This window comes from Brassica oleracea, chromosome C6 (assembly GCF_000695525.1).
Source record: "Brassica oleracea var. oleracea cultivar TO1000 chromosome C6, BOL, whole genome shotgun sequence".
In the NCBI taxonomy this organism is placed as follows: Eukaryota; Viridiplantae; Streptophyta; class Magnoliopsida; order Brassicales; family Brassicaceae; genus Brassica; species Brassica oleracea.
The window spans coordinates 33444803-33457282 of record NC_027753.1 but is presented as its reverse complement, the minus strand read 5'-3'; the positions used below and the strand labels follow the sequence as shown (position 1 = coordinate 33457282).

The 12480-nt window shown below is 34.9% G+C and overlaps 3 protein-coding genes and 1 pseudogene across 3 annotated transcripts; 2 read left to right on the top strand and 2 right to left on the bottom strand.

The window, feature by feature from the left end:
* Nucleotides 1–318: 318 nt before the first annotated feature.
* LOC106298043 lies at nucleotides 319–1647 on the top strand (annotated as a pseudogene).
* Nucleotides 1648–3723: 2076 nt separating this feature from the next.
* On the top strand, nucleotides 3724–4708 carry LOC106299042. The gene is made up of 4 exons (XM_013735176.1): nucleotides 3724–3837; nucleotides 3932–4058; nucleotides 4149–4301; nucleotides 4379–4708. The coding sequence occupies exons 1-4, from the start codon at nucleotides 3833–3835 to the stop codon at nucleotides 4517–4519; spliced, it is 426 nt and encodes a 141-aa protein (XP_013590630.1). The 5' UTR covers nucleotides 3724–3832; the 3' UTR covers nucleotides 4520–4708.
* A 103-nt stretch (nucleotides 4709–4811) lies between these two features.
* Nucleotides 4812–5554, bottom strand: LOC106299041. The gene has a single exon (XM_013735175.1). It carries the CDS (start codon nucleotides 5505–5507, stop codon nucleotides 4914–4916), a length of 594 nt encoding a protein of 197 aa, XP_013590629.1. The 5' UTR covers nucleotides 5508–5554; the 3' UTR covers nucleotides 4812–4913.
* Nucleotides 5555–7178: 1624 nt separating this feature from the next.
* Nucleotides 7179–10905, bottom strand: LOC106300843 (protein NRT1/ PTR FAMILY 3.1). Its single transcript, XM_013737087.1, has 5 exons — nucleotides 10691–10905; nucleotides 10387–10604; nucleotides 10063–10298; nucleotides 9276–9599; nucleotides 7179–8162 (listed from the first exon to the last, which is right to left on the bottom strand). Exons 1-5 carry the CDS (start codon nucleotides 10791–10793, stop codon nucleotides 7265–7267), a joined length of 1779 nt encoding a protein of 592 aa, XP_013592541.1. The 5' UTR covers nucleotides 10794–10905; the 3' UTR covers nucleotides 7179–7264.
* Between the last annotated feature and the right edge of the window lie 1575 nt (nucleotides 10906–12480).

Below are 12480 nucleotides of genomic sequence, written 5' to 3'. Positions count from 1 at the left end.
CTTGGGAATGGTGGACTTGGAAGACTTGCCTCTTGCTTTTTGGTTTCCATGGCAACTTTGAATTATCCGGCATGGGGTTATGTACTTAGATACAAGTACGGCTTGTTCAAACAGATAATCACAAAAGATGGACAGGAGGAAGCTGCAGAAAACTGGCTTTAGATCCTCTTCTCTTATTGCTATTGAACACTATATCAATAATTTTTACCTCCTCAAAGCAAAATGTTGAACAGTGGACTTAACTGTTTCTTTCAATCCTTGGGAAATTGTTAGAAACGATATGTCTCATATCCTATGGAAAAGTGGTTTCTGGATCAGATGGTAAGAAACGTTGGATTGGTGGAGAAGACGTTCTGGCCGTTTGCTTATGATGTTCCTATACCTGGCTATAAAACTAAGACAACTGGTCAACAAAAGCCCCTTCAGCAGATTTTGATTTGTCTTCATATAACTCTGGCAAGCATACCGAGGCAGCAGAAGCTCTATTTAACGCTGAGTTTTCCAAGTATACATATTGTTTTCTTCCCTTCTCCTTCTAATGGAACTAGATTTGCTACGTGTTTTATCCTGGAGATGAGTCAAATGAAGGAAAGGCTCTTCGTCTGAAGCAGCAGTACACTCTGTGCTCAGCCTCGCTTCAAGATATCATAGCACGTTTTGAGACAAGGTCTGGAGGAAGCGTCAGCTGGGAAGAATTTCCAGAGAAGGTTGCAGTGCAAATGAATGACACTCACCCAACCCTATGCACTCCTGAGCTAATGAGTATTCTAATTGATTTGAAAGGACTAAGCTGGGAGGACGCTTGGAAAATCACACAGAGAGGTACTTCTTAAAAGTGATTGTGTCTCCTCTTCTTATTTGTTTCCCTTTATCTTAAATAAACACAATCTACAGTTTTGGAACCTGCAACGTGTTTCTGAATAGTTTAATGATCTTTCAAGGACTGTGGCATACACAAACAACACAGTCCTGCCTGAGGCACTGGAGAAGTGGAGTTTAGAACTAATGGAGAAATTTCTCCCTTGTCATGTGGAAATTTATCGAAAAGATTGATGAGGAGGTCTATCCCTGAACAGCATCAAGTGTCTATCTTCTTCTTTTTTTTTCCACATCTCTGGTCTAATCTGCATTCTGTTTTGCAGCTAGTTGGCACAATTGTTTCTGAGTATGGCACCGCAGATCCTGACTTGCTCCAGGAGAAACTGATCAAGGCAATGATGATCTTAGAAAACTTTGAGTTGCCTTCTGCCTTTGCAGATGTGATTGTGAAGCCACAGAACAAACCAGTTATTGCAGAAAACACCGTAGACCAGTCCCAAGATTCTAAAGAAGATGCTCAAACTGCTCGTGCTAAAGCTGAGGAGGTTATCTCAGAACCGGCAGTTAGTAAGTGCTTTAGCTTATATGTTGACTCAATATGAAACTTCCTCAACATTCTAACCTTAAAATTGCTATAAATGATTACAGAGATGGACGAGAATGTCAATCATCTTGAATACAGCAGGTTCATCCAAGTTTAGCAGTGATCGGACAATCCATGAATATGCCAAAGACATATGGAATATTAAGCAAGTTGAACTTCCATGCGTCTTGACCAGTTTACTTTCAGAACTCTTTTGAATGTCTCTCTTCTACTTCCCAAGTTTCTAGTGTATCAGGGAAATAAGGGAATCATATGTAAGGACATGCAATGAGTGTAAGAAATAAGGATTAAGATTCTATGCATTTACAGGGGCTTTGCTTCTGACCGGCTAAATGATTGTTGTAAACCTTGTTGCTATTACAAACAACGTTGCATGTTCTACACAATCTAATTGATAAATCCAGCTATAAATGCCAAAGCTTTTGGTGACGACCACCTAGAGCTTGAGAACACCCATAAGTCTTGCCACATACTTTGAATTATAGCTGGAGTTATTCTGTTGTTTTCTCTGCATTTCACTTCTTAGAGGAGAAGGCAATGCTTGGGCAGCAACATCACTGCAAGTACTAGTCTGTTCGAAACCTGAGTGAGAAAACACTTCACTGAAAACTTGGCTCGACTCAACACAATGTTCCTTCACATTAGTATCTCTAAGTTCAAGTCAACTTTTCCTGAGAAACCTTACAGAAAACCGAACCGGATTAATAAAAAAACCAGAAGCAAATCAAATTATCATACATGAATTGGAACACACTCACAGGTGTTATTTTTCTCGAAACAAGTTTGAAGAATGCAAATTTGAGTCATCATCTTGCTACCACCAGCTTGAATGATTTGTTTTCTTAAGCTGCAATGAACAATCCATTCATGTTCGTCAAAGTCTAAACAGAAGCTGGATCCATATTCACAATCATCACTCAGATTAGGCTGTAAGCCTGTAACACAATATTCATTGAAGGTAGTGTAATTTAGCCTCGCAATATTCTTTGAAGGCGACACACAATAATGTGGACTGGAATAATGTGAATGTCTTATTCGTTCAATTCAACAATTTTTTTTTACAGTTTACCTTGAATAAAATGGAACACGCTCATATGAAAAAGATATTAAAAATATGGAACGCTCATTCAATTACTTCCACAACAAGATAAACAAGTCAAAAAATTTTGATAGTGAATGGATGTAATAGATATATTCCATTTTCATCTCATTCACTTTATTCCATTTCTTGTGCTCTCATTAATTCCATTATATGTTAACCATTTACCATTTAAAACATGAGAGTCTAAAAAGAAATAAATCTAAAATGGTATACATTACTTATTTCCATATTTGATAAGAAACGTACCCAATATCTCCCACTCAGTAAGGAAATAATAAGAATCAGTATTGAATGTGCAGATATGATATACTCCCTCTGTTCCCGAAAGTAATATTTTTTAAAGTGTTCATACTTATTAAAAATTTAATAAATGTTTATAATTTAATTTTTCTTTTACTTTATTATACACTTTATTATTGGGACCCACCCATCAAATACCCCCTAAGGACCCCTAAGATCCCCCGTTAATGCTGGCCTTAGGGTTTCCTTTAACCTCAAACCTCACACCATCTCTCTTTTGACACTTCACTCTCCTGAACTTCACTGGAACGATCCCACTTTTGTACTCGGCGTTGGAAGTGAATATTTTCATGGATAAGTCGAAGTGTTTGTTAGAAGGGTTGCACCAGTGGATATCGACCGGTGGAGAGTAGTTTGGTGGGCAGAAGTTAGTAGAACCGTGATTCTGATTGGACCGGCCTTTGGTTTGCACCAATGTGAGTTTACACAAGTGAGCTCGAAACAAGCACCACATGTCTGGCCGTTGTTGAAGAGGGCCGTGCTTAGCGCCGCCGTCTCTAACCCATAACCTTCTTGGAATAGGTCTCCGTAACCACATCCTCCTTCTGTCATGCCAAAACATTAAAAAAATATGAACAACATTATATACAGATTTTAGAGGCTTTAAACAATTTACTAATGGCTGTAGTAAACGAAAATTGATTAAATTAGAGATCTATGTTCATATATATCAATTCTAAAAAAATTGTGTGCCATAAACCAACATTTCAGTTGGCTATGTACATGACCGGCAATGGATACGATTAGACTTTTCATTAAAAAGGCAATGATTTACAAGATTCATTTTTATAAAGGCTATTGGGCCATATTATTGGGCTTGAAACCCACAAAAACTAAAGAGCTGGTGAACCCTAGAAGAAGAAAAAGATGAGGGACCCCCGCAGGCCTAAAGACATTAGCTTGATTCTGGGAACATTGAACTCTCTGTAGCTGATCTTTGATGTTACAATTGAATTTTGTCAGGAGCAGAATCTGTAACCTTCCTGTCTGAATTTGAAGCCTCAGAGATGATGTATCTATTTTCAGTTATGTTTTTTTTATTTACTCAAAGTCTTTCCCTTTTTTTTTTTGTTTATGAATCAAAATTCGATGTTGATGTTTTGCAGAGTGAAGGCAAACGCAGGTACAGTAACAAACTTCGAGGTGCTTGATTTGCTTAACTCAAAAGGTGCATCAAAGGATACTACAAGAGTTATGGGCCTTAAGGATAAAGTTTCTAGCTCAGAGTACAAGGTCTCTCTCTTGCTGCCCTTGTCAAATCTCTTGTGGCCTCCTTATACGAGAGTTAGTGAAGTGGATGTACTTTTGTTTGTTTAAACTCAGGTCTATGATTATTTGATGGAGACTGCTGCTTCCACTCAGACGCGAGAGAGTGTTACCAAATTCTCTGACAAGTGCAAAGATTTTAAGCTTGTTAAAGCTGAGATTCTCAATATCATCAATCTCAGGCCATCTTCTGATGTTGAATTGACGCCGGTTTGTGTTCTTCTTTTAACCAAATTTCACTTATCATTGCGTTATAGCCTTTGATGATTGTGTCTTGACTTTTGTAGATCATAGAGAAGCCTGATGAACGTGAAATCGACACAGAAGGGATACTAGAGCTCGTGCAGCAGCTGCTACCGCCTCTTCCTACACTGGAAAGCGAACAAGAGGAAACAGAGAACGCTGAACAAGAGGAAACTGCAGTTTAATTTTGAGATATTATATCAAGTCTTTCAAGATACATGCTTAATTTCCCACTAATTCATTATTTGAATAGCAACCCTATTTTTGAACTTAAAGGTCAAAGCCAATCAAAACTTGGAGAAACATGTCCAGTTTCAATGTTCACTCAAGGAATGATTGCACGACCAAACAATTACTGAAACTATTTTTTATATATTGGCATATTCTGTAACACTTTTTTTTTATGTATTCACACACCACACACAAATGTTTCAGACTTAGCAGCAAACAAAGCTCAAAGTTCTCAAGAGTCCCAAAAGACAACACTATACCCACATTACCTAAAGCTAAAAAAAAAAGAACCAGAGAGAGTCCAACAGTGATGGACATGAAAACAGAGAAACAACATCTCTTTTTTTTCTAAAACCTGCAAAACATGCTAGAGGAACGAGTCAACCGAACTGTTAAACCACCATTTTCAAGACTAGTCTCAGCTATGATCCGTTCATATGGTTTCCTGCATCCAGGACAACGCCCATCTCCATCGCTAATAGTCTTGTGGCAGAAAAGACAGAGCCTGAACCCGCACGGACATGGGAGGAAACATGAATCCGTAAAGTGCAAGTCTTCATAACAAATAGGACATGAAGAGGGTATCGACACAGTGCTGAAACGCTTGTCAAGCTCCGGAAAACTAAGATGCTTGGCCAGATTAGGTAAACCCTGAGGACGATGATCATCATCTTGTCTCCAAGCTCGTGATGCTGCATCTCCAACACCCACACTAGAAGCTGAATGTGCAACATTCTCTTGCTTCTTGATTGACTCATGAAGGAGTTTCTCTTTCTCATTCTCCTTCTCAGCTTCTAATGCATCAGCGAGAGTTTCCCAATCATCTACACACCCATCATCATCATCATCATCTGCATTGTCCTCTTCAGAGCTGCTGCTACTACTACAACTACTACTGCTACTTCTCTCACTGAAGTTAGTGAGTATATCAGTACCTCCCATGGAGCTGCTTTAAGGTGACTCCATAAAGGACCTCTCATGATGAAGATTCACACCGTTGTTATCATTTCCGGCTCAATAATGGCCCAGTTAACTCAATCATGCATTTTCGATCATGTTTCGAACTGGTTTGGGCTCGGCAAATAAACCCAACTCGAAAATCTGAATCGAATCCGATAAAAATAAATCAGAATCGATTCCGAATCTGACATAAATACCGAATGGATTTTATTATTTAATGAAAAATATACAATCATGACAAAAGACTATAATCGAACCTACCCTATAATCAAATAATATATATTTAAAAGTTTTTATTTTTACGTTAATGCATACTAATCTAATTTTTAATATCTTCATTTAAAATATAATTTTATTAATTCAATATCACCTATTTCAGTATACTATTCATAGTATTTAATTTTATAAAATATTTTCACAACATAATTTTGTGTTGCTTTGTATTTATCATTATTTAAATTTAATTTTAATCTATAAAAGTAATTAAATTATTAATTAGTTTAATTATATTGATCATTTAATTTCATAATTTGGATTAATTAATTAAAATTTATTTAATATATCATCTTTAATGAATGTAAAAATTTCAATATTTTAATGGTATAAATCATAAATAACTATTTTTATTTTAATCAGATATATTAATCAAAGTAAAACAAAATACATAGAGGGTTCAGATTTTGGTATAGTTTTCTTTCAGTTTTATATCAAATGTTTAAGTTTTCAAAAAAAAAAAATCATTTTCAATATGTTTTTATGTTTTTTTTTATCTTAGTCTTATTTGTACAAATATTTCAGTTTAAATGTCATAGTCAATACAAACTAGCTTAGGTGTTTGAGGTCAATCAAGTTCTCAAATTTCGAACAAAATAATAATAGGCATAATAAAACCAAATATAGTATATTTTCAGCTTTTAGCAATTTCAATGGGGTGGGGGTGGAGCATAGGTCCTTTGTAATCAGAATGGAGAGGTGGTGATGCACAGCAGGATGGCTTTCATGTCAAGTACATATTTGCAGGATCTGAAGTTTGAAGTGATCTTTGCTCTCAATCATGTTTGTATTGTGAATGTTGTCACCAGACCGCGAAAATGGCCATCTTTTAAATCTCAATCCATTGCTAATCTGGAAGAACTCAAAAATATAGAATGGTGGAGAATTGTGAGAGAATAAAAGCAAACTAATAGATGGGCTGATCTCATAGCGTCAAATGTTATCAATGGAACTATGGAAGGCATACTCAGTCGTATGTGGCAGCAAGTGGTCTGAGATGGTTAACACATAATTTGTTTGACAGTGAAATTTTTTTATCCTCCACAAGGTTATTCTAAGCAAGTTTACTTGGAAGTATGGTGGGTTTTCTGTGGATGAATATACATGCACTTGGGTTGAAATGTTTCTTTGTTGTGGTGGATCGGATGTATTGACATTTGAACATTTGAAGTATCAATATTAAATATAAACAACATATGACAAAAATGATAGCTTTTAGCAAAAATAAAATAAAAAATCAGTTTCTGATAAAAATATAAATTTTCAAGATAAAAATTAAGTTTATCATCATTTTTTGGTTAAATATAAATTCAAGCTAAATTAGTCTTATTTTATATATTAATGCAATTTAGATCAATTTATTAGTCACAAACACTAATATTGAAAAAGTAAAGCTTTCTATTTTTATTGAGTTTATAGATAATAGTACCACTTACATTACATATCCAAAAGAGCTCATGCATCACTCAATTTTTATTGGATAATTGTAATTCATTATTAACCGGACTAGTGTCTTCTTTGATATGATGCACCTGAACCGGTTTATACGTGTAAATCTTGGCACACCAAAGATAATACACGAGGTTAACCGCTTGTAACACAGTGATCACCCAGTAAAAATACTCGAGCCTCCCTCGGTTCAAATTGTTATCCGGTAACCAATTGCTTCCATCCGGTTTAGCGCTAAATCTATGAACCAACGTCACGAGCAAAGTGCTCACATAGTTCCCGATCGAAATCGCCATCCAGAACAGCGCCGTCGCCGTACTCCTCATGCTCTCCGGCGCTTGGTCGTAGAAGAACTCCAAATGCCCGATCGACATAAAAGCCTCGGCGATTCCGTGGAGACTGTACTGAGGAACCAGCCAGAGAAACGAGATCGGGACCATCGTGTGCGGTTTATCCAAAAGCCCGTGCTCGATCGCGACGCGTTTGCGTTTGATCTCGACGAATCCGGCGACGAGCGTCGCGACGATCGAGATCACGAATCCGATTCCCATGCGGTGGAGGAACGTGATGCCTCGCTCGAGTCCGGTGAATTTTCTGGCGATTTTGACGAAGACACGGTCGTAGAAGACGATCGTTGAGAGCATTGCGATGGTTGTGAAAACCGACATCGAACCGGCCGGTATTTGGAATGATTTGGTTAAATGCCGGTTCATGGTTTTGGCTTGTTGGAGAGAAAAGGTTCCTTGTTGGGCGTAGGCTGTAATTAGGAGAATACCGGAGGCTCCGATTGGGCCCATTCGGATCACGGATTTGAGTTCTTCGACCCGGTGGACTGTGGTTAGCCTCCATGGGTTTGGGATTTGACCCGGTTTTAGATTGTCTTGCTCTGTTACTATAGCTGCTTTGTCCAAGAAACTGTATAACGCCATAAAATCAGAGTTAAATCATAATAGTTACTACTAGTGAACAAAAAAAAAATAAAAAAAATCATAATAGTTACTACCAATTATCTTAGCTGTTACTTGTACGAAATGGGTCCAATATTGACGCATATATGCCAAAAGCAATAAAAAGGATTTGTTTTGTTTCGTAATGAATCAACGATTGCAAGTATGATTTATTTATTTTTTTTATCTTTTTTACTTTTGAATTTTGATTTGTCTGGTTTCACCTAGTGGACAAGTTGTTGTACGATTACTCAAATTGTTTACGTTACAATATTGATTCACTCTTTCAGGTTATATTTTATAGGAGTTGTCGTTTTATAATTTTATATATTTAGATTCTTCTATGATTCCTCGTGACTATCTGGATAGTGGATATATATAGTCAAACAGATACACAATCTGAAATATATATAATTATATAATAATAGTGTGCTGATTGATACTATGTAAACAAATATATTAAATTGTTAGACTTGAAATGATTAATAGTAGTATACTTCTTTTTTTTTTTTTTTTGAAACACGATTAATAGTATACCTCTGAGTTCTGAATCAATTGAATTAGTAAATTAATTATGACCAAGATCAAGAAAAAAGTTTTACATATGTTTACTCTCATGTATCATCATTTAGCTATACTTTAGCTCTTTATAAAATCATTGTGGTATCTCAATTTGTAACTACTCTTCGTTAATACTTTAGTTCTATATGTGAATTTCAAACTTATATATTCACTCCATTTCACAAAGATAAATTTTTTAGTGTTTTCACACATGTTAAAAAAACAAATTAAATAATTGATAAAAAACATATTAAATCACTATAATAAATGTATCGTTTTCTGTAATTTTCAAATTTTAATAACTTTTAACCAATAGTAATTCAATAAAATCAATTAATTTATTGAAGTTTACATTTTTTTATAGAAAACACAAAATTTCTATTTTTGTGAAACAATTTTTTTTTCTAAAACATTTATCTTAATGAACAATTACACAATACTCTCAAAAGAAACAAAAACTATATGGTGAGGGTGAACAATATAAATTGGAGAAAAGAGACGTCAATATAATTGTTCGTACCTCATGTGTTTGGTGTGGGTGAGTATACCACCTAAGGAGATAGGAGCATCAATCTCATCGTTCGTATATAGAAGAGTAGGATCAGAAACCATCATCAGTTTCCTTTTGCGGAAAGCTGCGACTGCCACTTGGATCAAACGGGTAAATGGACTACCCGATGGATCCAAATGACGGTAAAGCTTGAAGCCGCCGACAAAAGCAATAACGGATAAGAACATAGCTACTGTCGGGATGCCCAAACCTAAACCCCACCCAACGTTATCTTGGATGTACACAAGTACCGTCACCGCCACTAATGCTGCTGCTCCCATGCAAAAGTAGTACCTAATCATTCAAATCCATTGACAAAAAGTTTAACGGGTGTATAATATCTACAAAAATTGTTTAATAAAATAGTTCCATCAAACACATGCTCATTATTCAGAAAAATGACTTTTAGACATCTATATAATTACTTATTTCTTTAGACTATAGAACTTTAAATACATCAAAAAGGCTTAAAGGCTAGCTGTCTCTTTTTTTACATTAATAGCAGTGTTACAAAGTCATGTTAGCTAATATAGTCACGTGGGGTTCAGACAAAATACATTAATATGTTTCAAACATGTTGATGTTATTTTACCCAAAAAAACATGTTGATGTTAGGTAACCTTAGTATTATTTCATTTTTTTAAAATGTCTATGACAATTTTAACAAATTATAAAAGTCTGCGGAATATACGAAAGGAATCTGGCTAATTATTGATATTTGTATAGATATGAAGAAAAGTATATATAATATAAGTACCAGTTGAAGTAGTTCCATGTTTTTGTAGTTTGGTTAGGATCCGACTCGTCAAACTGATCCGCACCAAAAGCAACAACACAAGGTCGGATCCCACCCGACCCGAGAGCTCCAAGAAGAAGAGCTATGTACAGTACACTCAACTGTGCTGTGTCTGCTACTACACAAACCTCTTCTCCTTTACATGGTGGTGGCCTTAGCGTCGGAAGTATTGCTGATATTGTCAGTAGTGTCATCCCCTGTTTTGTTTATTTACTTACTCGTTAGAACCAATGGTTGAGTGACTTCTCATTCATTTTTTTGAATACAAGTTATATATTAACATACTATTTGGTAGATGATCGAAGCGAACGTGATGGTCCAAAAGCGGCCGGCGAAGGAGTCGGCGACAAAGGCACCGAGGAGAGGAGTGAGACTCGAAGTTCCCCCGAAGTTAGTGAGAGTGTTGGCTGCTTTGGTTAAGGGAAGGTGAAGCTGTGTTGTTAGATAGCTTATCATGTTTGCGTGAAACCCAACCACCGCCAACTTCTCACATATCTCGTTAGCTGATAATAATAATCCATTTAATATTAACTAGAGAATATTAAATTTTGCCAAAAAGGCTCAAACAATAATCATAACGAACTCATACCAAAGATGAATGGCATAGTAATCAATCCTCCCTTTGGTCTACTTCGTTTCCCATGAAGCTGTTTTTCTTCCTCACTGATCTTGTTCTTGCTCTGCTCCTCCATGTTCTTGAGTGTTACTTGTAATAATTAGTTTAACTATGTTTATGTTTTTTTGTTTGTTGTAACTTGCAAGTATTGAAATGGTATTAACCAGGGAGCATTATTTATAGGCTTTTCTGGTTTATCAATTATTGGGTGCTTTATAGTGGGCTATGGTCCGTTCAAGATCTATAAAGGAAGACACGACAGTGACGTCTACTGAATCATAGCCACGAATTAAACCAGATTTGGTTTATGTGGACCGGATAACGTTTTGGGAACCCGGTTCATCCATTATTGGGAATTCTTGTCAATCTGATTGTGCATTATTCAACGATATATTGTTTGGTATATTCGACTAAACTTTACAATAAAATAACAATTTTCGTATTATAGTAAAGTAGTAAAAGACAGTGTCGGTTCTCCAAGGAAAACATAATGAAACATTTTACTCTTAAATTTTTAAAACTAATATATATATATATATATATGTGTATATATATATAATTTTTGAATGACCCTTAAATTTATCTATTTTATAAGATTTTCATTGCTTAATTTATTTCATATATATTATAAAACTAAGAATATATATCTACTTCAAAAGTTTATCATATCAATGTTTACTACTATGTTTATACTCACTGAAATACTAGACACTTATACATAGTTTATTCAACTAAAAGCTTCGTTGAATCATATTGAAATTACAACATTGAAGTTATACAGATCTACATCATCTCTCTTATAAAAACATAAACATTTCTTTGGATCCAAGATTTTTTTGTAAGATTTTAAATTAAATATATTTTTCTATTATAAAATAATTATGAAAACAATATTATACTACTATCTATACGAAGATACATTGAAAATAACTACACTGTACAATAAATATAATAACAAAATAGTTATGAAAATATTCAAAACGTATATTATCTGAAGATAAATTCTTAACACTAATTATAAATAACAAATTTAAACTGGTTATATTAAGAACCAAATTATCAGCAACATAAATTACACAAAACAATTATAGAAACGTTAATTAAGCCACATAAAATAGATATTATGCAATTAAAATCTCTCTTAACACTAAACAACATTCAATCAATAAAAAACTATTTAATTAATTTATGAAAAAATAATCATAATTCAAAATAAAATCTGCGCTGTTGCTTAACATATCCCTCTTACTCAAGTACGGTTATTTTCATTTCTTTATCTTGAGAATGTTTCTTAATTGTATTAGGGCCTGATACTAGCTCCTGCTATGATTCATTACTCCATTAGACTTATCTTCTCCGCAACGACATAGCCAGTTATCCTTCCAAATATTCCCATAAAAATATGGCCATTTCTCCAAAAAAGCACCTCTTCTTTGTCTTGTCATTGCCCTTCTTCTTCTCGACAAACATACCAGTTAACTAATAAACAATGCTTTAAATATCTGATTAAGGATATATATTTATGCAAGTATATTTTTAACATCTTCTTCACTTTTCCCCACACATGTTCGAGGTGTGGGTGATCAACTGATTAATGAAGATTGACCAAAAAAGAAGTTTGCAAAATTTTGTTTAACCTTTGGTACCTACAGCTACCAAATATCGACAGCTACCAACAGTACGTTGGACTATTGATTTAGTTCAAAGAGTTGGTTCCGTTGTGTTTCTATTTCGATTCTCGCTAAAAGAAATGTTTTACGCTA

Bases quoted from the DNA above. Each gene is read 5' to 3' on its own strand.
- LOC106300843 (XM_013737087.1), bottom strand. From the start codon at position 10,793: ATGGAGGAGCAGAGCAAGAACAAGATCAGTGAGGAAGAAAAACAGCTT. The intron at 10,299-10,386 runs GTATGTTAATAT...TAAACAAAACAG, and splicing joins CTTCGATCATCTACCAAATA to GGGATGACACTACTGACAAT. The intron at 8,163-9,275 runs GTACGAACAATT...GGCGTTATACAG, and splicing joins ACCCACACCAAACACATGAG to TTTCTTGGACAAAGCAGCTA.
- LOC106299041 (XM_013735175.1), bottom strand. From the start codon at position 5,507: ATGGGAGGTACTGATATACTCACTAACTTCAGTGAGAGAAGTAGCAGT.
- LOC106299042 (XM_013735176.1), top strand. The intron at 4,059-4,148 runs GTCTCTCTCTTG...GTTTAAACTCAG, and splicing joins TTTCTAGCTCAGAGTACAAG to GTCTATGATTATTTGATGGA. The intron at 4,302-4,378 runs GTTTGTGTTCTT...TGACTTTTGTAG, and splicing joins CTGATGTTGAATTGACGCCG to ATCATAGAGAAGCCTGATGA.